The 24,585-nt window shown below is 32.3% G+C and overlaps 1 protein-coding gene across 10 annotated transcripts in view; it reads left to right on the forward strand.

Annotated features, from left to right (window-relative positions):
• Positions 1–24,349, forward strand: part of Nfi (Nuclear factor I) — a 34,984-nt gene extending 10,635 nt beyond the window's left edge. For 8 of the 10 annotated variants that reach the window (XM_072895895.1, XM_072895898.1, XM_072895901.1 and 5 more), the window contains 10 exons: positions 2,125–2,316; positions 2,540–2,723; positions 4,786–4,839; positions 5,089–5,187; positions 5,985–6,125; positions 7,918–8,061; positions 19,496–19,683; positions 19,867–20,223; positions 20,413–20,647; positions 20,766–24,349. In XM_072895895.1, the coding sequence (XP_072751996.1) occupies positions 2,125–2,316; positions 2,540–2,723; positions 4,786–4,839; positions 5,089–5,187; positions 5,985–6,125; positions 7,918–8,061; positions 19,496–19,683; positions 19,867–20,223; positions 20,413–20,647; positions 20,766–21,028 (1,857 nt within the window). In that variant the 3' untranslated portion in view covers positions 21,029–24,349. The remainder of the gene's footprint in view (positions 1–2,124; positions 2,317–2,539; positions 2,724–4,785; positions 4,840–5,088; positions 5,188–5,984; positions 6,126–7,917; positions 8,062–19,495; positions 19,684–19,866; positions 20,224–20,412; positions 20,648–20,765) is intronic. The other 2 variants (XM_072895896.1, XM_072895903.1) reach the window with 2 other exon arrangements.
• Positions 24,350–24,585: the final 236 nt, after the last annotated feature.

Consider the following 24,585-nt stretch of genomic DNA (forward strand, 5'->3'; position numbering starts at 1 on the left):
TAATTGGCTCTGCCAAATTTTCTAGTCCACGCACTTAATGCCGATCAATTTTGTGTTTATACGTACGGATATAATTATTAATTTAATCATTGAGAGATTGGAAAATATCAAAATATTCCTTCTTTTTCTGCTAAAACTTTTTTCAAATTTAATTTCTCTGTTTATATGTTTGTACTTTTTCTTTTTTTTTTTTTTTTTTTTTTATTACACATACACGTAACTATTTTTTCAATTTTTTCATCTTTTACTAATATTAAAAGAAAAAGATAGTCAGTGGTAAAACGTTGACTATATCCATAATCAGCTGTAACGCATAAGATTGCGATATTTTTGATGATACCCTTAGAATTGAGGAACATCGAATGGCGAATTACGATGGCGAGGCGAGGCGACGACGATATTCGGTGAGCTAGAAGAAATTTTTTGCCTGCCGTATACGAAAGGAATACGGAACGTGTGTGCCTACGTGCACAGCAAAAACGGGCTAGGCGAGATAGATCGCGCGGAGCATTCTCTCTGATGCATTCCACGCACTTTCAATGCATTTCTCAGGGATCTTATGCATGCGTGTGTATTTGCTATTCCGAGTGTGACGAGGGTCGCACGCGTGCGCTGCATATCGCTCGCCCGAAACATGTCCCTCTTCGAGATTGTCGCTAGTCGCTATTCTCGTTACAAGCTTTACAAACTCGACGAAATTTTCTCATCGAGAAAACTTTCCAATTGTCCCGCAATTATAACGCAAAGATATCAATCGACAAAATGATGTTGCAACTTGAACAAACATTTTCCAGTTGTAAAAAATTAATTGAAACGAATAAATTATTAGCAAATACAGTTATATATATACTGTGATACTGCATATATTTTGCACGTAATCAATTTCAATGACAGAGACAGAATTTATATCCGTCCTATTAGTGTATATAATTTAGGCAGAACATTTTTCTGTAGTGTCTATCTTGTCAAGGACAATTATATTTCTGATTAATATTTGGCGATGGGATTCTAAATTTTCTAGAGGTACTGCTAGAATATTGCTGCTATAAATTCTATACGTGACAAACAATATTCCAACAGATAGAAAATGTAGCGATAAATTTGAATTGAGACATCTAGAAGTCTATCTATATTAGCAAAATGTTTTTTGGAGTGTAGACATAAGCAGACACATTTGACTATGTGTTATAAAATAAATATACAAAAATTAAATGTAGGAAACTATAATATCTATATTTTTATTTTGAGTTTTAAAATTTTTATGTATTTAAAAAATTTTTAATGTACCTCGTATATTTCATGGATCATAAATTGTTTTTATATTAACTCAAAAAAAAAAAATAATCTTGCAACTCGAACAAACATTTTCCAGTTGTAAAAAATTAAGTGATACGGATAAATTATTAGCAAATACAGTTATATATATAGTGATACTGCATATATTTTGCACGTAATCAATTTAAATGACAGAGACAGAATTTATATCCGTCCTATTAGTGTAAGATTTAGACAGAAAATTTGTCCGCGATGCCTATTGTCAAGGACAATTATATTTGTGATTAATATTTGGCGATGGGATGTAAATTTTCTAGAGGTATTGCTAGAATATTGCTGCTATAAATTCTGTAGGTGAAAAATAGGTGACAATATTCTAAATTCTAACAGATACAAAAAGTAGCGATAAATTTTAATCGAGACATCTAGAAATCTATCTACATTAGCAAAATATTTTTTGAAGTCACGGGACCAATGTCGATACGCATTTTTCTAATATATAATATTATTCAGTTTAATAAAATTATTAGCAATTCAAATGTATAATAAATAAATAAATAGATAAAGACGTTAGTAATAATAATTGGCGGTCAGAGCACTAAGAACGCAATGTTTTAAAATTAAAGATTGTACCGAAATGTGATAAATATATTTTATTATTAATATTGAGTACATGGGGAGAAGAACTGAACTTAAAGTGATTTACGTCAAATTGATGTAAGTTTCTAGGGCAATAAATAGATAAATAATTTCATTATATAAAAAAAAAAAAAAAAAAAAAAAAAGATAATTGGAGCGAATAATTACTCGTGTTGTTTGCGATCTATAAATGCTCTTTTCTTCCTCTAGAACGAGAAGCTGGAAGTAAAACAGAAATGGGCCTCGCGGCTTCTCGGAAAGTTACGAAAGGATATCACGCAAGAATATCGAGAGGACTTTGTGCTAAGTATTACGGGGAAAAGACCAGCGATGTGTGTTTTAAGCAATCCTGATCAAAAGGGCAAAATGCGTCGAATCGATTGCCTTCGTCAAGCGGACAAGGTACGTCGAGATCTCTCCATGCTCCGTATCGTCATTGTCGTTGTCGTCCTTTTTCCACCGACTCGTTTTCCGTCTCTTTTTATTAAAACAAACACGCAAATGAAAAAGTAGGAATGTTTAACGCGCAGCAGTTGACGAACGACAAGATTTCGAAATTCGTCGAAATCTTGTCGTAGAATCCGCGCGGTGATGGCAAGAAACGTTTCATTTTCTTCCTCGATAGGTATGGAGGTTGGACCTAGTTATGGTGATCCTTTTCAAGGCAATTCCATTGGAATCGACGGACGGAGAACGGTTAGAGAAGACTGCCGAGTGCGCGCAACCAGGACTCTGCGTCAATCCTTATCACATCAACGTTTCCGTCCGGGAGCTGGATCTCTATCTCGCAAATTTTATCACCAGTCACGGTAAGAGAAATTCACGATTAATCATTCATTTCTTTTCCAAAGATTGCTCGAAAGAGCATTTTCAACCAGCTTGATTCCCTTTTCTTTACATTCTTTACATACTTTTTAAATCCCAAAAAGGGAATACGGCACAACATTAATGCATGATAATCAATGATTTCCGATGAATTAACCGTACATCTATCAAATATTTGCAAATATTTATTTTATATTTGTGTTTTACAATTAAAATATTTACGACAAATATATTTCATAGTATAGTTAAATGTAGTTTCCAGTAGATGTGGATAGTCCTTTAATAGAACATGCTATTAAACTGAGCGAAGAGCGTAGTTGACGAAACTTTGTATATTTCGGGAGGCAAGTGTCGCGTAATAAAGTTATTAAAGTGACGACGTGACGCGTGAGCCCTCTCACTCGAATTTTCTGAACAATCGGCTAAAATGAAACGACATCGAACACGACTGACCGATAGCGATAGAATGTGGAGCGAGAGGCGGCAAACATATATAGAGATCCTCTCTTTACATGCTGTATATGACTTTGATTCAATTTTTAAAAAATATATATAATATCGGTATAACGTACGATACAAAAAAAAAGTGCTGCGCCAAGATATTCTTTTGATTTTTATATTTTCCTGTTCATCTCACAAAAGTTTGATTTATAATTTACTTATTGTTAGTGTGAGCATAGACAAACGCAAAATTGCATTTAATCTAAAATACGGAGAGATAAATATACAGTCTTTTTCGTCTTTTTCGTCTTTTTTTGGAAAGAATCCTTCTTCCGACGAGTGCTCTTCCTATAGAGTGCTTAAAGTATTTATATCGGCACAATAAAATTTCCGAGCATGTTTTGATATATATTATCGTGTGTTACTGTGTGTGCGTGTGTCTTTTACGTGGCGCGCGAGCGCGAATGAACGTGTAGAGAAAATGTGCACGCAAGCGCGTGACCATGCTTGCCGCTGTATGCTCGCTCTATAAATAAATAGGCAACGGACATCTTTAGCGAGCTCACAGAGCTTCGCTTATACGTTGATTTTCTTTCATGCCACTGAAAATACCTGAATATTTTTGTACCTGTGCGAAATCCTTGCATGTCGTTCGATTGATTTTCGAATATCGAATACGATACGGCCATTGTATCTAAATGGAAAGTAGAGTAGATAATTGCGAATCTCGGGTAAAGATTAGAGTCTATTCGTTTAACAAGAGAGCCAAGCGATAAAAACTGAGAGAAAGAGACAGAAGGAGGGAGAGAGAGAGAGAGCCATTTTTATATTTTAGTTTTCAAGCGATCTCTATCTAAAAAGATTCTCCTTTTCTTTCGCGACAAACACACCTATTTTAGCTTAGACAAGTTTAACAAAATTTCTTTGTCTTTGACATTATGTTATTTTAAGCACATGTAGCTTAAATTTTCAAATGCTTAGAAATAGTGAGAGAGAGAGAGAGAGAGAGAGAGAGAGAGAGAGAGAGAGAGGAGAAACAAATTAAATTTTATAATCTTTTTTGAACAATACATTTGATTGTCCTGCTTCGTTTGTAAAGGAAGAAGAAAGTTTAAAAAAATTCTCTGTATACATAACGTAAAAGCAGAAATTTATTACGTTTTTAATATGATAATATTTACTTGCAAAATTCAAGTTTCTCCCGGTGTAAAAAGCAATTCTCTTTACCCCTCTCGATCCTCGAGAAATCGCCGTACATTCCGGACCCTCGAGTATTTCGGTGATACGTTGCGTAATGAGATTTGCGTAAAACACGATGGTATAAAACACCGTGCGACAGAGCGAAAACGCGCTTTTCGTCGAAAGAATAACTTTATGTAATTTTTTTCATATGAATATTTTGATATTACAAGACTCGGCGTGTAATATTCAAAATATTAAAATTCCGAAGAATCATGAGAGAGAGAGAGAGAGAGAGAGAGAGAGAGAGAGAGAAAGGGGGGGGGGAAGGGGAAGGAGAGGGCTCTTGCGCCATTCCAGTCCCCATTTTAAATAAATAATTTATTAATTATTTAAACGCATTTGGTCTCATCTTTTCTGTTGCAGAAGTTCTAAATGGTATCTGCAACGCTAACAAGGAGGAAGATAGACGTCGAAAAGGTACTTGCGTAATTTTGTGGTTTACCTTTCGCGTAATTATATATATACTTGTTCCGTTAATTTGAAATATTCGTAATACACGTAATATATATATATATATATATATATATATATATATATATGTTTTTATGGGTTGGCGGTTATCGAGAATGAAACTTTGATACACAAATCCAAACTCGTTATGTGCACCGGGTCGCGGATCTATATGTAAGCGGATATTAAACATCACTCGCTGGGTTTTGTTCCCAGGTACAGGATACCATGAACTATATAACGGTGTTGTCTGCAATGACACGATCCTTGCGACAGGTGTCTTCAGCTCCAAAGAGCTCTGGATGCTTTCAAAAGGTACGACGCTATATTTCTCACAGATTCGAAAACGAGTCTCTTTCATTGATTGCATGCAATTAAAATTATTAGTATCGCGTATTTATCTGACAAATTCTATATTCTATATTCTGTATTTTCTGAATTCTGTCGAGATCGTCCATGTACATACATTTGCGATTGGTGGATGCTTTCGAAAGGTGACCAACAGCCCGATGTGAAAGACCTTTTGAAAGCATCCTGATAGCTACAAACCTTGATATACATATGTATTTCTTTCTTTTCAATCACATTGTTATCATATCTGTAAGAAATATATATATATCCGTAATATATATGTACGTACGTACATGCATACAAACATACATACATACATACATATAATGATACCGCGTGACATATAATTTCAAGGTAAGTTTACAACATGAAATTCTTGAAACGGGCCGTTACCCTTTTGGAATAAGTCGAATTTTCCTGCTTGTCGACTCGTCATTGGCAATCGTAACAAACGAATGGCAATACGCCATTGGGTGGTAAATTGCAACGACGCGACGCGACAATTTCACCGATTTCATTCGATCGTCTCATTTGTAGAGACGCGCGAGCGCGTTAAATTCAATCGATCCATCATATGTCGTATGTGTGTCGAGGGAAAATTTTCTGCCCTTTCTTTCGAGAGCATCGCGGAAAGGCGTGGCGGAAAAATTTGGACGATTGCGAATTGTTTTTGCGAATTGTGCCGCGGGCAGAGTGCAAGCGAAAAGCGACGGGCACGTAGCAAGGCGTTAGGAACCGTGCTAATGTGTGTCTGGTTTCAGCGTCCATACTGCATGACCTCAGCGACATGCAGCCTCAAATAAACGCGATCAAAATAGAGCACCCGCCGTACTACTGCAGCAGCTACACCCCTCCATCCGCAGCGACGACCGCGGATCACGTTCAGCCGGCGGCTAGCTTCAGTGAGTTTCAAAATCTGCCTTTGCCCTTATTTTTAGTAGACAGAGTCGGGGTCGAATGCGCTAGCCGCGCTATCGTCCATGTCCCCCAGGCTCGTTAAACTAGTTCACGTCGCAAAAGCGAAAAGGACTCGCCGATGCCGATTTTAAATTGTCCGCGCCGCGGACAATTATTTATTCCACCTACATCGGTTATTATTTCGCCCTCCAGTCCACAATCAAAATTTCCAAAATTGAGTATGAAATTTTCAAAATTGAAAAATCCTCTTTCGCTTTCGCTCTAATCTCTTTCTCTTCAGCGTCTACGAATACATGTATCTAGAAATCACGCGTCTGTCGTGTTTCCCGACTAATTATTTTCACGTATCTTGCAGTTATTTATATTGTCCTCGAATAAATTTATTACTCCGCCATCTCGCGAATTCATTTCTTTCATTAAATTCTTTCATAAATATCTGCATCCGACGTAACTGTCGAAACTTTAGGACTGAATTAAAATATGTGGGAGAAAATATAAAGATGTAGTTGTATACATATCTTACATGCAATTACTTAGTTGTTTTTCCCAAGTGCTTTCCACATCGCTTTTACCCAATCGTTAACCTTTCGATAGTCGCTTCATAATTTTTTCAATCAATACTGTCCTTTTAAAAATGAAATATGTAAAAAGACGAAGAAAAGAAATAAACAATTAAAGAGATGGGACAAAACTGGAAGGAACGATGCCAAAGAGATATTTATATTGTGATATTAAATCTTGTTGTGCAACAAACAATGTTAATTTTATGCGGCAAAATATATGCAGAAATCGGTGCCAATAAGCAAAACGGATGAAATTTACAATGAAAACAAAATGACCATTTTTTCAAGCGTAATACCACGTATACGCGGAAAAAAAGAATTTACCAATAAGCATATCTGGATTGTTGCCAAGTATATTCCCGGTTTCTTTTAGCCAATACATATATTCCCCTTTTATATTGACGAGATGAAGTGTAGCACGCAATCAATCGTACATTACAACTTAATAATAACGTCACACAAATAATAAGGCAAATATACCAAATCCAAATTACATATGTAATGGCGAATTGTTTTATATTACTATATATGTATATGTATTTATATTCCTGGGTTGGGAAGTAACGCGTTATAGTTACTTTTTTTTTTTTTTTTTTTTTTTTGCAACAAAATGATGACGACGTTACTATTTTTTAGTAACACTTTTTTAGTAACGGTTACGAATTTAACAGTTACTTTTTATATCTGGAACCTATTTTCTATTTATTCTATTATATATTATATTTTCTATTTTCGTTTATTCAATCTTCAATTATCAACAGATATTTATAATATAAATTTAAAATTATCATATTAAAGGTATGAGAACACAAGAAATATATATCGTGTATTTGACTATATTTATAAACTTAATGCAAACAAAAATCTTTTTATTTATATTGCGTGTTTTAAAATTTTTCCCTTATTATTTATGGTTTTACAAATTTAAAATAAAAATTTTAATTATTAATTTTTGTAATAAATATATTATAAAAGTATATTTTTCATTTAATTTCTCATCTCGTTTTAACATTAAAAAAGTATATAACGATAACGATAACTAGTTATTTTTTTAAAAGTAAGTAGTTTCCCATCCCTCATATATTTATTCCATTTTTATTGCTGCGATTAAATTGAACGAATAGATTTCGTCTCACGTTATTGTGAATGGATTTGACGGCACTGCTTTATCAATTAAAAATCAATCCGTGTCCATGCACTATTTTATGCGCAGGCCCACCTCCGGTTCATCAATTAATAAGAAACGATAAGACTGAAAAGCCGCCGACAGTCTCGGTTTCGAGCGCGCCGACATTTTCATCGGTTCTTAGGCCGGAGGATGGACATCGTGGGATAGAATCTCCGCATTCGCAAACGGGTATGTATTCACCGGGTTTCTCAAATTTTTTTTTAAGCCTACTTTTACCCGAAGCTGCGAATTACTCGAAAATCTCACTCTTATCTGATAATTTGCATGAGAAGGATGGACGAGACATCTATAAATTGTAATACTTTGATATTACGAAGATTGAGTAACTGTTACAAATGTTGCGGTAAAATTAACAATAAGTATAACAGACTTTTTGTTTGTTTTTTTTTTTTTTTTTTTTTTACAAGAAAATATAAATTCTTTATATATTAAATTTTAGCGCCGTTAAAATTCCGAAAGGGATTCTTTCAACCGTACTTTCAACGCGATTTCTTCTTCCTAATATAAATTTTTGTATATATACATTATACATGTATATGCACACACATTAGCTAAAAAAATCTTATTATCTTAAATCGTCAGAAAAAAAAAATAAGAAAATACACGTGAACAGTTCTTGCGAATCCGTTTTACAATTAGTTTGGTGGAGCAAACTCGTTCTACTAATATTAATTATAGATTAACAAGTTTTTTCGGACAATTTATTTAACAACCTTACAACAGATGGAAGAATTGTTCGTGTAAACGTAAGTTGCAAGAATTGACCGCGTATATTTTTCGGTTTTGTTACATTATACTTTATAAGATTGTCAATGTAGGTATTTTTAAAATTATAATCAGTGATAAACAGAGTTCTACGTAAGTAGAACACAGCTCGTGAAAACAGCTAAAATGTCAAAATTTTGGAGTGATTTAAATGAAAATCGTGTGTATTGAGAAGAAAAAAAGACCTCCTTTTTTTACTCCTTTCATATGCAACCGACAAGAATAAATTATATCACGAATAACGTGTGCATCGCATTAATAAATACTTTTGAGATATATGTAGATATCGTTCGTTATATACGTATCTACAATTTTTAAAATGAGTCATCGAAGAGCGAGATATCAACGATCTTCGAATCGTGAGCAATCTTTTATATGGAGGTACGCTCTGTTACCATAAAACACGACACGATTCTTGATTCCCTCATTATTTTTTTCTTTCTTTCTTTCTCTCCCTCCTGCCCTCATTTGTCTCTCTTTCTCTTTCTCTCTTTCTCTGTCTCCCGCGTGCGTGCACGGCTCTGGGGCGCATGTTTGATGATCAATAATCTTAATTATTTAATTAACTTACATCTAATAATAATAAATCGGAATCTATCAAGTCGACCGATTCGCTTTTAAAGCAATCGTTCATTTTCGCTTCACGTTGAGAGTGTGAGGATCAAATTAATATTTCATCGATAATTAACATTGCATGTACATATCTCGATTATATTAAGAAGCAACAAGTGGTGGGTGATTAGTTGTTAATTCCTTAGTAAATGTATTATTTTTTCTTATATATATTTACCATATAATATTACAAGTTGAAGAAAAATTGCATCTTCAAATTTCTTAGAAAACTTGAAATTCGCGATCGTTGTTTCTGCGACAATCATGTTTCTTTTTTATAAAATATAATATATGTATGTATGCATATCGAAATATATTTACAAGAGAATATTATCAACTACATATTATAAATTATTATACAAATTTTTATATCGAAAGTTATATTGTACATAGCACTCAATAATATAATTCTATTTCAACTTATTTTTTTATTGTCATCAGTTATATGTTTTAATAAATATTTCCTCTCTCTCGATAACGTATTTTATGATAATACTATAACCTGATTATAACTTGATTCATTTATTCAATGGTTAAGTCAACTGAATTTTTTTAACAATTTTGTTTAACATTAATATATTAATATTGATATATATATATATATATATATATATATATATTAAATTAAAACATGAGAAGAAAGCTTAACATGTATAAATTTAAATTAATATAATAACAGAAAGAAATAATTTTTATTAATTACTCTTTTGATAAGTCTGTCTTTTAAAAAAGATTATTTACGCGAAAACAAATTGAAAATGTGCAATATAAATTAAAGTGGCGATCATAATCCATCTTTTTTCTCTTTCCTGCGATAATTTATTTAACAATTAAAAATCCTACGTCATCCGTGCATTTTAAATGAGATTTCAATTGATACGCAATATATACTTTTATATATATACTCTCTGAATTTTTGGTTAAAATTTTAGCTTTATATTTTCGATGTATACCCATGTGTTTAGTGTACGATGAATTCAAATCATACAAATTTATTGACGCATCGAATGAGTAAATTGTTTAATCGATAAGAAGCCTCGAACATAACGTTCGATTGCCTTTCATTTGAAATCTTTTATTATACGAGACTTAATGTGTTATTCTTTTAAAAGGCAATTTAATCACTGCAAAGATTTATTTGCAATTATATGTATATATATAAAACGCTCGATACAATTATCTCCGTCATCTAATTAAATATATGCGCGTCGTTAATCAGACACTTATATGAATGTGTAGTTTATAAAAAGGATTGCACGCAAAATATAATACAAGCCAATGGATACTTTTCTTGGAAACGATTCCAGATTCCACGACTATTTCATTCTTCTGAGAGAGAAATAATCAAGCTGATCGAGCTCACGCAGCAAAGCGCACGACTTTATTAAAAATCGTCGTTTATACTCGGACAACTAATAGCATCCAGATGTCTAAATGAAAACATGAGATATATGCTTTCGCAAATATAATCGAATTCAGGGAGATCAAGATTAAACCATTATAGCGATGCGCTGTTCTCTTATACAAGTGATATAGCACGTCACTTTTAGATAAATATGCCAAAAACACCCGGTACACATACTTACTTTACAAATGTCTACTTGTCTATCAGATATTTGATATTGAAGGTCAGACGGAAAAATTTGCTGCTTTTTCATTTTTCTTAAATCAATAGATACAAATGCTTTTTAAAATTCAAGTGACGAAAATATATAAATAGTCAAAACTCTTTGACTAAGAATAAATAAATTTTCCAAGACACACTTAACATTAAGAAAACTTTGTTTCTACATCGATTTGAAATAATCTCAACTTGTGCTACAAGATTTTTTACACTTTTTTACACGTTATGGAAACCCAACTGTCGAGGTTATAACCGATATTATAAATAACGAGTCGTGTATAATAATAAATTTATACACGTGGATTATATATGGATAATTTTTGCCCAAGTTATATCGAGATATTCTTCGAGAAAACTGCCATTGAAATGTGTAAACGGATAGTTTTGGCACATTTATTCCCTCCACACAATTAATAAATTTACATTATATATATATATCTATATATATATATATATTTTTTTTTTTTAAATATATTACGAATCATATGCTTTATATACAATTATATATATACTATATAGAAAGTACATAATATAATAAACGACGTGAGAGAGTGCTCGTTGCAACGAATGAATGACGACATTGACACGTGATAATCAGAATCTCGTATGCACATCTTGCTGCAAGTAATTTTCGCGTTCGTCTTTTACATCATACTGCGTGACGAGATAAATTTATCGGATAATCGATTCTCTATCGATTTCTTTCGATCGATTAATCTGTCAAGTTATCCAACTTACCTACCAATCAACGACTGTGTTAATGAATCGCGTTAAAAATGACGCGTCATGATGTCTGTTTCAGTCTGACCCTGAGCGTAGAGAGAAGCTCGCTAACTCGACTAAAAGGTACTTTGTGACTGGTTATTGACTGTTGTCTTTTCCTCTATCTATTTCTCTCTATCTATCTATCTATCTATCTCTCTCTCTCTCTCTCTCTCTCTCTCTCTCTCTCTCTTTCTATATGTATATGTATGTATAAACACACACACATACACACTTGTACGCACGCGACTGTTTATTTTTGTACGCGTATACACAAATACAGGACAGTTATTTGTTAATTGCGTGGTAACAAGATTGTAAGATTGTCTACATATTCTCAGATTCTATGCTTATATCAAGTAGCACGACACTTTTACCTTGCAATAAGTATAAAATTGTATATATAGAGAGACACATTATCGAAATATTGGCGCATCCGGGCAAGCTCGTATACAGCCATTGACAAAATTATTAGGCACCCCTTAAATTTTCCTATTTTATTAATAGTATATAAATACTAAAAAGATTAATAAAACTATCGATAGCACTTTAAAGCTGAAATTTCAAGCTTTAAAATGTTTTTTTCATTTTTCGCCCAGTATATCGACAACATGTCTGAAAAATACAGATTTAGTTTCAAAATTATGTATCTCGGGCAAAAAAAATGGTAGGAAAGCATTTTGTGCGCAAAATGTTGTAGTTTATGGAACTTGACTTAAATTTTTCGAGAGAAATTTTTTTACCGAGTTGCAGAGAGTGTCAAAAATACAAAAAAATTTTAAGAAACAAAACAATGTTCTTTTTTAAAGCACAGAACAAGGAAAATACAAAAATTTTTTTAAATTACCGATAGCAACTTTAATGCGTCATCAGTACATTGTTTTGTTTCTTAAATGTTTATTGTATTTTTGACACTCTGCAATTCGGTAAAAAAATTTTTCTCTCGAAAAATTTAAATCAAGTTCCATAAACTACAACCTTTTGCCTACAAAATGCCTTTTTTTAAACTTTCCTACAATTTTTTTTGACCGAGATACATAATTTTGAAACAAAGTCTGTATTTTTCAGACATGTTGTCGATATTTTTTGAAAAAAATTATCGCAAACGAAAAATAAAAGAGACATTTTAAAGCTTGAAATTTCAGCTTTAAAGTGCTATCGATAGTTTTTTCATCTTTTTAGTATTTATATACTATTTACAAAATAAGAAATACGAAAAATTTAAGGGTGCCTAATAATTTTGTCAATGGCTGTAATTCTCAATAAAGACATAAATAATCATTACCCAAAATAGGATTTTGAAGTATCGTCGATCGAACTGAAAATCGAATTCGTGTTGTGGATTGGTAGGTTTACAGTCTACATCTATATTATAAGTCGTAGATATCATTCTGTGCATCCAAAGTGAATTTCTGAATATTTCCGTGAGAAACGCGAAATTTACTTATATAGAAAAAAAAAAAAAAAAGAAAAAAATATTGAAAAACTATTATTTGCCGATGAAGGAGTACAATTTAGCATAGTTTTCGAATATTTCCTGAAATCGTGAAATGACTTTCGATTCAATAAAAAGTCGTGACTCTTTGTATGCGCATGGGTTCGTCCATAGATACCGGTGTGCTCGCATTAGGTGATTCATGTATGATCTGTGGTTATATTTTTCTATAGGAGTTAGGGCGCGGAAGCTTCGGAAATGAAAGATTGTATCACGGTGAGTCTTTTCAGGAGGGTATAAAACTCTAAAACGCTGCGTTGAAGCAGTCCTTTTGATACGCTCTATTATTTTCATATGTGCGTATGTCATCATCTAATATAAACGAAACTTTTTCTCCCGCCTCACTATATCGCGGTGTCATCATGACATTTTTACTTGCCTTCGTGTATTTCAGATTACTCGTGCAAGAAGACTTGCTATGAAATCTTATGAAACTTGTGTATATTACATCTTCATATACACATTGTTATTGGACTATATTTTTTATAATATTTTTGCGGCTATTTTTTTCCTTCTCTCTCTGTCTCTCTCTTTCTCTCTTTCTCTTTAATTTCCATGCAATTATTTTATATCGTCACTAATTTTTGTTTGTAATTTTCATCTTCTATTTTTGATTACACAAGTGCTTAGGAAAACTATTTCAAAAAGCATAGCGATTTATTAGCTTTCATTTATTCTTCCTCATCTCCTAATTTTTTTTTTATTTACTCAACTGCATATTTTTATATTTCATTCTTATTCATATGTAATTCGAACGTATTACATAAACTAATGGTGGTTTTTTTTTTATAGTTGAGCTTTCTTGCGTAATTGAATGCTCGATTATTTATTGATGCACTCGATTAGAAAACTACATGGAATTTAATGCACAAATGGCGTTTCAGGATCGTTCTATTCACGCTTGTGACGATTTAAAATCGTAACAACGCTACTCTTTAAATTTATTACAAAAATGTAACATTTATTTTATTTTTTTTTTTTTTTCTATTGATTCTAGAGATTTTTCTATAAAATTTTATCGCACTTAATACAATTAAATTCTCTGTGTGCTCGATGTATTTAACCAATATTCTCCATTCTTTTATTTCGATACAATTATTGTTTTCCTCTATTTGTATTAGTTTTTTTTTCTTTCTCTTTGCCGTAAAAATAAACTCCCACTAGAATATTAATGAAACAATAATTACTACGAAATAAATTTCTTTCATTCGAATTTGTTGAAAATGATGCAACAAAGTACACAAACGATCAACGAATATACAATATTACATATTTAATGATGAATGTATCAAAAAAGATTGAAAAAAGATGCGTATAATTGAATTCATATTTTTTAATAAACAATCCCGCTTGTTTTACGTGTACATATACCTATCTACATATATATATATACATATATGTATATGTACATTGTAACTTTTTTACTCTGTTGCATTACCATTAATCACAGACAGATATTAAAATATCATCTCGCGCAAAAACTAAAAACATAATCTTAATTTTTCTTTATTTATGATAGCCAATCTCCCAATCTGCATCATTGAGACATGTTTGGAGCTAAATCCGAGATATATCGCGAGATATATCGCGAGATATATCGCGAGATATATAAAAACAGAAACATATGTATGTACGTATGTACATAATGGGAAGCGGCTAATGTCTTATATAATAAAAAAAAAAAAAATTGAAATAGAAAAAAAAAGTACGAAGAAGAATCATCATAATGTACGAAATAAGTATTTTACATTCATTTTTATGGATGTTTTTAGCATTTAAGTAGCGATAAAGGGAAAAACGAATAATGCTTTTAATAAACGGGAATTATCCAATAATGGTTGGAATTGAATAAAATTACGTGAATTAATTCAAGACCCTCTGTTTATCAGGCAAGTCCTACTTAGAGCGAGAAATCCGCCTGACGCCTGATTGCGATATGGTAAAACGCTTGCGCTCATGGTCGCAAGAATGTTATATTAGCACTAATGACAATATATAATATGTGTTAGATCGGTGTTGCATCATATATTGTGTTCCTTACCTATACATATACATATCTATATATCCGCCTGCAGCTATGTGCACGATATCGTTGGTGCGATACTTTCATTGACCGCTGAGCCGAAAATTGACTATTCTATTATCTATTATCTATACTTTCTTTCGATCAGTGTTATCGGTAACGAAAAAAAAGCGATACTTTTTTTACTTTCAATTCTACGTAATATATAATATCAATAAATTCATGTATATAAATATCTATTTAATTTATTTATATCGCGTATACGTACAAAATATGTGTAAAATAAAATAAAAATACGAAAATATATTGAATGAAGAAAACATAATCTTTCGATATTAATTAAAGCGTTAAAATATGAGTTACTGATGCAAATGAGATATTGAAACGAAAAATATCCCGACCAATATCTATATCCACATCTTTTCCGGTTTAATGATTTTTGCGCTTATGAGATTGATATCTTGCTTACACAAGTCATCAACAAGCGCGGTACAAATCATGCAGCGATTGTTTCACTCGTTGAAGGCTTGGAACAATTTAGTAGTACGACTGTGAATAGCCCGATCATATGCTTGCATTAAATATTGTTTTTTTTTTTTTTTTTTTTTTTTTCAAATGTCATGACAAAAATTTAATATCTACATATATGTATAACAAAATTAACACAAATGAATTATAAAACAAGAAATGATAATGAAGTATATTATAAATTTTATTATATAATATTGAACAAATATCGTGTGTTTAAAGAAAAAAAAAAAAAAAAATTTATTCGAGTATCGATAAAGATTTTTCATTCTATTTTTATCTCTCTCTCTCTCTCTCTCTCTCTTTCTCTTTTTCTCTCTCTCTCTTTCTCTTTTTCTCTCTCTCCCCCATTTGTGTATGTATCGTCATATATATATTATATATATATATATATATATATATATATCTGCATAATATATTTCTCTTTACAAAGTTCTTTGCCTGTCCGTCTGACCCATCTGCCTGTTAACGGCCGCCTTATTCGAGTTAGTAAACTTGTTACTTACTTCTTATTGTTAGAGTCAAGGATATATAATTTCCTCTTTATTCCTTAACTATAACTTTCTCCCAACATTTGAAAGCATATCGTCTGTATTATTATGTAGTAAAGGCAAATATAGTGGTTGGAAACGGGTGGATAAACAGACGGACGGCCTTTCTTGCTAAATGCGTAGTACGGTCTACCTAGCAAGCTAGTTGTTGCTGTCTGTCTGTCTGTCTGTCTGTCTGTCTGTCTGTCTATCTATCTGTCTGTCTGTCTGGCGGTCTGGTTTTTGTCTATTAATTTGTTCTTTGTTTAACAATTCCTTTATGTACACCCATTCACATAATAAATTTGACGATACAGTCTCGACGCGGCTCGTCGATCACAAAAGAAAATCTATGAGAGATTAAGATTCCAACGATCCACCGGACTTTATTTTACAGGGATTATGTGTTAATTCTGAAATATGACGAGAAAGATTGGCAATTGACAAAGTCTCTCTTACATTTTTAACAAATTTTTTTCACATGATTACTTTTATTTATTTAGAACTGTCTGAAAGCACACAAATATATGTATACATATGTATATTGGAGAAAAATATTAAAATTCATATTTTTTATTATTTATTCATTTTTTTTTGACAAACAAGAATTCAAAGATTTAAAAAGAGTCTTTATAGGGTCTAAAACATGCCACATATCTGGCTAAGGATTAATATTACAGTTATATCGTATAATTGGCCATGCACATTGAAATTTTCGTCGGTCGTCTTGGAAGAATGATATTCACAAGCCACTTTTATTATATAATTATTAATTATATATATATATATATATATATATATATATATATATCTAAACCCGAGAAATAGATAAATGTAATGGACCGATCGATCGAGCTACGATCAAGGCTGCGTCTATCCTAAGCGTGCACTATATATAATTTAGTTTCGTCTCACTCTCGATATTATTTCCATATTATTATTCACTGTCACACGGCCAATGCTCTTGGTATGCTGGATGGATTAATTGACTTACTTAATTGATCAACATGCAATTCACATTTCTTCAAATATATATATATATATATATATATATATATGTATATATATATATTAATTAATTAATTAATTAAACATTTATGCCCTTTCCGTACGGTATTATCTACCTATTCTACACTATTATCGTTGCGATGTTGGTGTTGTTGTTCAATACATCTATATATATATATATATATATATATATATATATATATAAATATATATATATATATATATATATATATATATATACTCTAATCAATATTTTGTATTGATGTTGATGTTGTTGTTAATTTGATGTTTTTGATGTGTTGTTTAGTCGTTGTTATCTTGCTGTTTGTTTGATGTTTGCACTCTGTTGTTGCACTCTTTGTGTGTCTATGTACACACTTACATACGTACATGTATATATCTCTTATCACGTATTATATGCGTACACGTTATTATCTATACCATGCACAAAATCAATTGTGTACGAAAAGTTTACCTTCATACACCCCATTTATACAAAAAGAGTTTAAACATCATGTTAAAATCCTACGTCATATATTATGCATATTAAACGTGCACGCTTGTAGTGTACCGTTGTAACGCGTTGTATTATATTAAGAAATATCTAAATAAGTCATTGTCAGTCTCTCTAATATTTAATTGTACTTTCTTTTAACAAGGATATTTTTGTTTGTAATTATTATTTATTAAATTAAATATTGCAATATATCGAACGTAAGATTACAAATATATGTCTCAGAGATAAACAATTGATAAGCTCTCTCTCTTTTATAATTGCATATGTAATCTATTTTTTTATTTATATATATATATATATATATATATATATATTCTTAACGTAAATTTCATATTCATCCGGTTTCACGCTTGGAATGCATCATCCAATGCATATGTATATGTGTATGTATGTACGTCATATATAAATATATATGTACAGTGTTCCAGGATTATCGTACCCTCTTTCACACGTAAATTCTTTTAGTGAATCTGAGGTCGATGAATCCTACAAAATGAAAATTTGACAAAGTCGATTAATGAGGATTTAAGAGAATTCTGAGAGGCAAATTAAACAAATTAAAAATCTCGACGGAATCTCAACGCCACTGATTCAATGTGAAGAAAAAAAATTTGTACATTTGATTCGATGATGCCGAAATATAATATTTGAAATAAAAGGTTTATCGAAAATGTATATCGACGACCCGAATTTTTTTCTCCGTAAATTTTGTTTCTAGAAAAGGAAAAAAAAAAAAAAAAAAAAAAACGATTTTATATTCATTTAAGAATCTATAATTGAAAGAAACTGCGACAGTTTTGGAACATAATCTGTACTATGGTATCTAAGCATCAGAATTTTATCGATTCGTCACTAAAACCACCCCCTAACAAGCTCATGGTAACAACGACTTTTCTGTCCTTATCTAACTATCTATGTATCTATCGATCTATCTGTATATTTATTATGCGTGTATCAGTTACGAAACTGGGCTAAGCTACAATGCCGCCGAAAGGTGAAACAATATTATTAGAGGGAGAGATCTAGCATTTTATTATTCGTAATATTATTAATTTCTCTTGCAATTCTCTCTCTATTCTCGATATGTGTATAACTTATATATGTACGGCTTATCTCAATTTCGTGATTCGGTCTGAGTATACGTGTATATATATCCATATGTAAGTGTTTGAAAAATATATGCGACTTATTATTATCATAACTACAAGATTAATACGTGTATAAGTATTAAGTATAGTTAAGGTAGATAAAAATAATTTGTGTATATAATAGACACACACAATATTGATGACAATCGAAATAGTATCGAAAAAAAGAAGCATAATAATTCTGGACAAAATTTAATAATATAAAGTGCGAAATAAATTGGACGAAATCATTTTATCTTTCAAAGGTTATAGGGGTGAAAGTTCGTTAATGGCTCGTAATTCCTCGTAATAAAACACACTATCGTTTCACGCGTATTGGGAAAGAAATTTAACATTTTATATATAATTTAACGATAGGAGATGTAAATAGATTTCGCGATAGTGCAAACGTTTCGTCCAGTTTCGATCAATAAACACAAATTTGAGAAAAAGAGAAACTGTTAAATAAAAAAATAAAAAAAAAAAAAAAAAAAACAATAATAATCGCTTCGCGAAGGTAAGGAAAGAAACAGCGTTAAATTAAGGGGGTGGTTCAGCGTGACATCGAGATCATTAATCAGATCAGATGATCATTGGGAATTGTGTTTCAGGATTGCATTCGCCTCACGAAGGATTAACCGGTGGCTCTGGTCAAAGCATGTCTGGACTTGCTTATTATCAGGCAGAACATCCAGGATCTACAGGGGTAGTAAAATACCCCGAGAATGGACACGATACTCTCTCGGATTTCGTGACGTTTGTTTGCCAAGAAGCCGAGAATACCCAGCAATTACCCCAGGTAGTTTAGTGTGATTAGTGGCTAATATTATATTTAGAAGTTTTTTTTTTTTTTTTTTTTTTCAACACTCGAGAATCGACAATCGACAAGATTATCTTTCGACACATGCACGAAATGAATCTTTGCATTTCTTTTTGCGAGGCTAAAAACCGAAAGCTGAAACTTAATCGCGATTACTTTCAGACGCAGCTAACCGGACCGCGCACTGGTATACAAAAATTCCCACAGTATTATCCGAGTTCGATGTTACCGCCGCCACCTCCAGCCCCTATGGCCAGACCGGTGGCGATAATAAGATCGACGGGTGAGCTGGCAGCGACAACCGCTAGTTCGCCACCAACATCGTCCACATCACCTACGGATCCAGCCGAATTAGGTGCCAACCAAGAACAAATGACCGCGACGGTCGGTCTGGTCGGTTCTGCTTGTCAGAATTCTGTCGAATCTGCTGGCCGGAAGAGTCCCGCCAGAATTCTCGTTACACCGCACACAACTAGCAGGGAATATACGTTTGCTCATTTTCATTCGCAACCCGGACAGGTTAGATTGTTGTACGATTGTTGTTTCCATTCTTGTTTCCTCGAGAATATTTCTTTCATCTCTTCATCATTGTCAGTTTCATATCAGACTCATTGTCCTCAGTTATTCCTTTATCGCTCTTTTGAATTTTGTTTACAAAAGCTATACACATGTAATCCTTTCTATATATTTGTATTCTTATTTTTCTAGCAAATCTTCACGTATCCGACCATCAGCTCAATGTCCGGGGTAATTTCGCCAACTAATCTGTCCCTATTTTCGTCTCCCGTTTCGGTTACGAGACCCGTGGCCACTCAGAGATCAGTCTCCAACGTTCCGCCGCGTTGGAATACTGCGCCATTTATCAATTTGGAAGACGACTACAACATGATCGCGCCGATTATCGCTGGGACTACTAGCGAGCCGCCAACTGCCATGGATGAAGGTGAAGCTAAACTTTGTGTTTCTATCAATAGCAAGATTAGAAATATTTCTACCTACGGCTTAAAACAGAGATATCCTTTCTCTTTTTTTTTTTTTTTTTTTTTTTTTTTTTTTTGCAGAACGATATTTTCATCCTGTGCATACGAGTGGCGTAGTAGACAAAAATGGCAGTGGTAATTTAATAGGCAACGAACTCGGAGTAAACACAGATCCTGCGTCACATCATCATCAGCAACAGCAGCAGCATCAACAGCAGCAGCAACAACAACAACAACAACATCAACAACATCAGCAGCAGCAGCAGCAGCAAACACAATCATCTTCGCAACAACAGCAGCAAGTAATGGCAGATAAATCCGGTGGACCTAAATCTCCTCCGTGACAGTGGAGTCTGAAAACGGAAAGTCTCGAGAGACTCGCATACTCGCCGCGTTTTTCGAGATCGGTACTTGGTATCGCGTACAATAATTATTCCGAAGTTATGGTAGAGGCCGAGTTTGAGAATAATCGTCAGGAATCTATGTCTCGTATTCAATTACGTGATTTGAACTCGCGGAGAATAGAATGTCTAAGAGTTCGATCTTAATTTACTATTATATAAAGCAAGAATAAGAATGCTTTCTACAAGGAACGTAATCGAGAAAAGAAGAGATTCGTTGATTCATGTTTATCTCGAAATGAATTCGTACGATATAAAGTTTCATATTACAACAACTCAAGTATAAATAGTTCTTCTAAAGCATAGTTAAACTAACCGCGAGAGTTTGCGACGTTTAAAATAGTCATAAGATAACGTCGCTGTGCATGCCTTATCTTGCTCGAGAACAGAAAATTGTCTACATACAGTGTCGTACAACGAAATATTGTTCAAGCTATAATGTAACGTATTTAGATAAAACCAACATAATTTCAATTGAAATTGAGACAAATAATTGGACGCGATATAACTAATATTATGTCATCATTTGTCAACGACACAAAGTGCGCTTGTATTGGTCGATACACGGTTCACGATTTCCGTACAACTATCTAAATTGTTTTCTCTCTGTCTCTTTCTCCCTCTATTCCCTTTCTCTCTCTCTCTCTCTCTCTCTCTCTCTCTCTCTCTCTCTCTCTCTCTCTCTCTCTCTCTCTCTCTCTCTATTTTTCTCCTTTTCATACATCTCTGTATCTTACATCTGAATTACAGACGAGAGCAGCTCAGTTTCTTCTTTTATTTATTAACCATTAAATCACATCTTTCTAAAGCTCGCAATCTCATAGTTGTAACGGTGCGGTATAGTATTCTTTCATAGTGTTTCATAAAATAAAAGATTCGTTATTTTCGTAATAAAATTTTCGCGATATACATATATGCGAGCATGTTTTTTTTTTTTTTTAACAAATACGAAACTGTAATATTTTGTATAAACAGTGTTTTATAATGGGTGATAATGACGAGAGGCATGTGGGAGCAGAAAATCTTCTTTCATTACTAAAACAACGAGAAATAACGTTTAACAAGCTTCCGCGAACACGCAGTATTCTCTCTCCTCATCGTTTTCTAAAAATTTTTCAGACGACCTTGATCCAATTCGCATGCCTTGCAATATCCTTTTAACACTGGAATAATAATCAATAATATGCCGCGTTCCCATTTGACCGCCCTTTGTACATTTTGTGTAATCCAAGTTTCATCTCTCTCTCTCTCTCTCTCTCTCTCTCTCTCTCTCTCTTTCTCTGCCGAAAAAAAATTGTTCTTCCATGATTATTCTAGACTTTGCGTCACGTGTTTAAAGTATACAAGTTTATATACGTATTTATGTAGAAACTGTGTTACATATTTTACGTAGGGTATCGGTGAGTAAATATTACGGATTTAGCTTGAACAAATAAAATTTGTTATCTCGTATATATCAGAAAAAATACGTATGATTGATTCGTTACGAGTGATTCGTTAGAAATGAATTGGCGACGTGTATACCATATAATGGTCGAATATATATATATATATATAATAATTGAACCGTGTATAGATTTTTCTGTGCCAATGAAGCAGCACACGTGCGCGCTATTTTTTCGTAGTGATATTAATAAATTAAGGATTTCCTATATAACGCGGATTAATGCGAGAGAAACATCGATGGTGACAAACCGCATCTTAAATGGGAGAATCCATCGAAATAACAATGTGCTGATTTGCAGATTTGCAGATTTGCAAATAAAAGGTGCTCGATAATATGCATAGCGTCATCGCGCAATGCTCAGGCTAGCATTAATACGTATTGGAGAAAAGAACTAGTGAAAACTAGTCACATCAGAGGCTGCTAATTAGAAACAATGTGGATACTTAATATTGTGTTTATCAAATATAATATAATATAAGCGCTTAATTATTTAAATATGTTATCAATGTTATATTGAAGGTAATGACGTAGGAAATAATATCCCGCGTGAGTAAACAAGCATCGAATATGATTATCATACATAATTTTCAACACAAAGTCCAAACTTTGTATAAAGTTTTTCATCGCCAATGTATATCAAAAAGAATGCAAAAGAATGCGTAAGAAATTATCATTATTAGGGACTTACTGATATTATACGAGTAAAATATATTTGTTAAATTAACAGCTCAAATTTTTTCTTGTTTGTATCGTAAAAGTAAAATACTCCTAATATATTTTTTAAACGATCAAATTTATTTTATCTTAATATAATTAATCTCAAAACTACTTATTTCTTTTCTATAAATGTAAGTTACACGGAGAGGAATGCTTGGATTTGTTTTCGTTATATCATCCGTATATTGAAAGAATATATGTAGATAAAACCATTCGACTTACAATTACACCAGCGATATATTATTATTATATTCTTATGTACATTATTTAGATAACAACAAGATAATCAATTTTGTTATATTATAATATTGTTTTATCAATATCATTTGTTACAACAAATAATCGCGGACTCTAACATTTTCTTTTTTCAAATTGTTTCCTTGTTTTTTTCTTTTTTTTTTTTTTTTTTTTAGCAATTGATACTCGATGAAGGTTTATCGTTTATCGACGGTGAGGAGAGAAAAATCAAATCTTTTTTTTACAGACAAATTTGATTTGATCAGATGATATAGGCATTTTTCTTAATCAACGAGAGACAAGTCGGGTCAAATTTTATCATAGTTATAATAATAATAATCAACTTATTTCGATATACTTTATACATAACACTATATTTCACTTTCTTTTAAACTGTAGATACTATCGTTAAAACAAACTTATAAGCCTAACGCTTGTGAATGTAGTTCAAATAGATACATATAGTTACCCTATCTGCTTGTGGCTCCACTATTTATAATTAAAAAAAAAAAAAACACGAATTATTTGATTAAATACTCAACCTCGCTTAGTAAAAATAACAATAATCCCCCAATCTAAATAAGTTAAAATAAGTTAATAATTATGTGCGAGGTTTAAATTATAGTATATCTATTTTAGAATTATAGTTCTAGATAGCCTATCCATGTTATCATTATTGTGTTTGTGTGTATTTCCGTGAGAAGAGAAGTATATACAATGCAAGTATGTGGACGCACGTGTAAAGTAGAGAGGTCAAAATAGAATCGACAGGAAATGAAAAAGTATCATGTGGGCACTGTACTAGAAGAAGCAAAACATTTTGTTACTCGAATCATGAAAATAAGATCACTGATCGGCCGAATGTTTTATTTTGCTGGCTCCTTCCCCATTTATTAAATTAATGAGTGTTGATCCTTAACTGGCGATAAGGCAAAAAGTCAATATAAACAATACAACTCTCTGTAATAAGAAATCTCTCAGACTTTTTATTTTTATTTTAGATTTCTTTTTCGAAATTTAAGAGTTTCCGAAACTTTTCGTGGACAACGTTAATTATTTTTATTTATTATTTAAAATATATGGAAATATAAAAAAAATT

Source organism: Anoplolepis gracilipes, chromosome 7, assembly GCF_047496725.1.
Source record: "Anoplolepis gracilipes chromosome 7, ASM4749672v1, whole genome shotgun sequence".
NCBI classification, from domain to species: domain Eukaryota; kingdom Metazoa; phylum Arthropoda; class Insecta; order Hymenoptera; family Formicidae; genus Anoplolepis; species Anoplolepis gracilipes.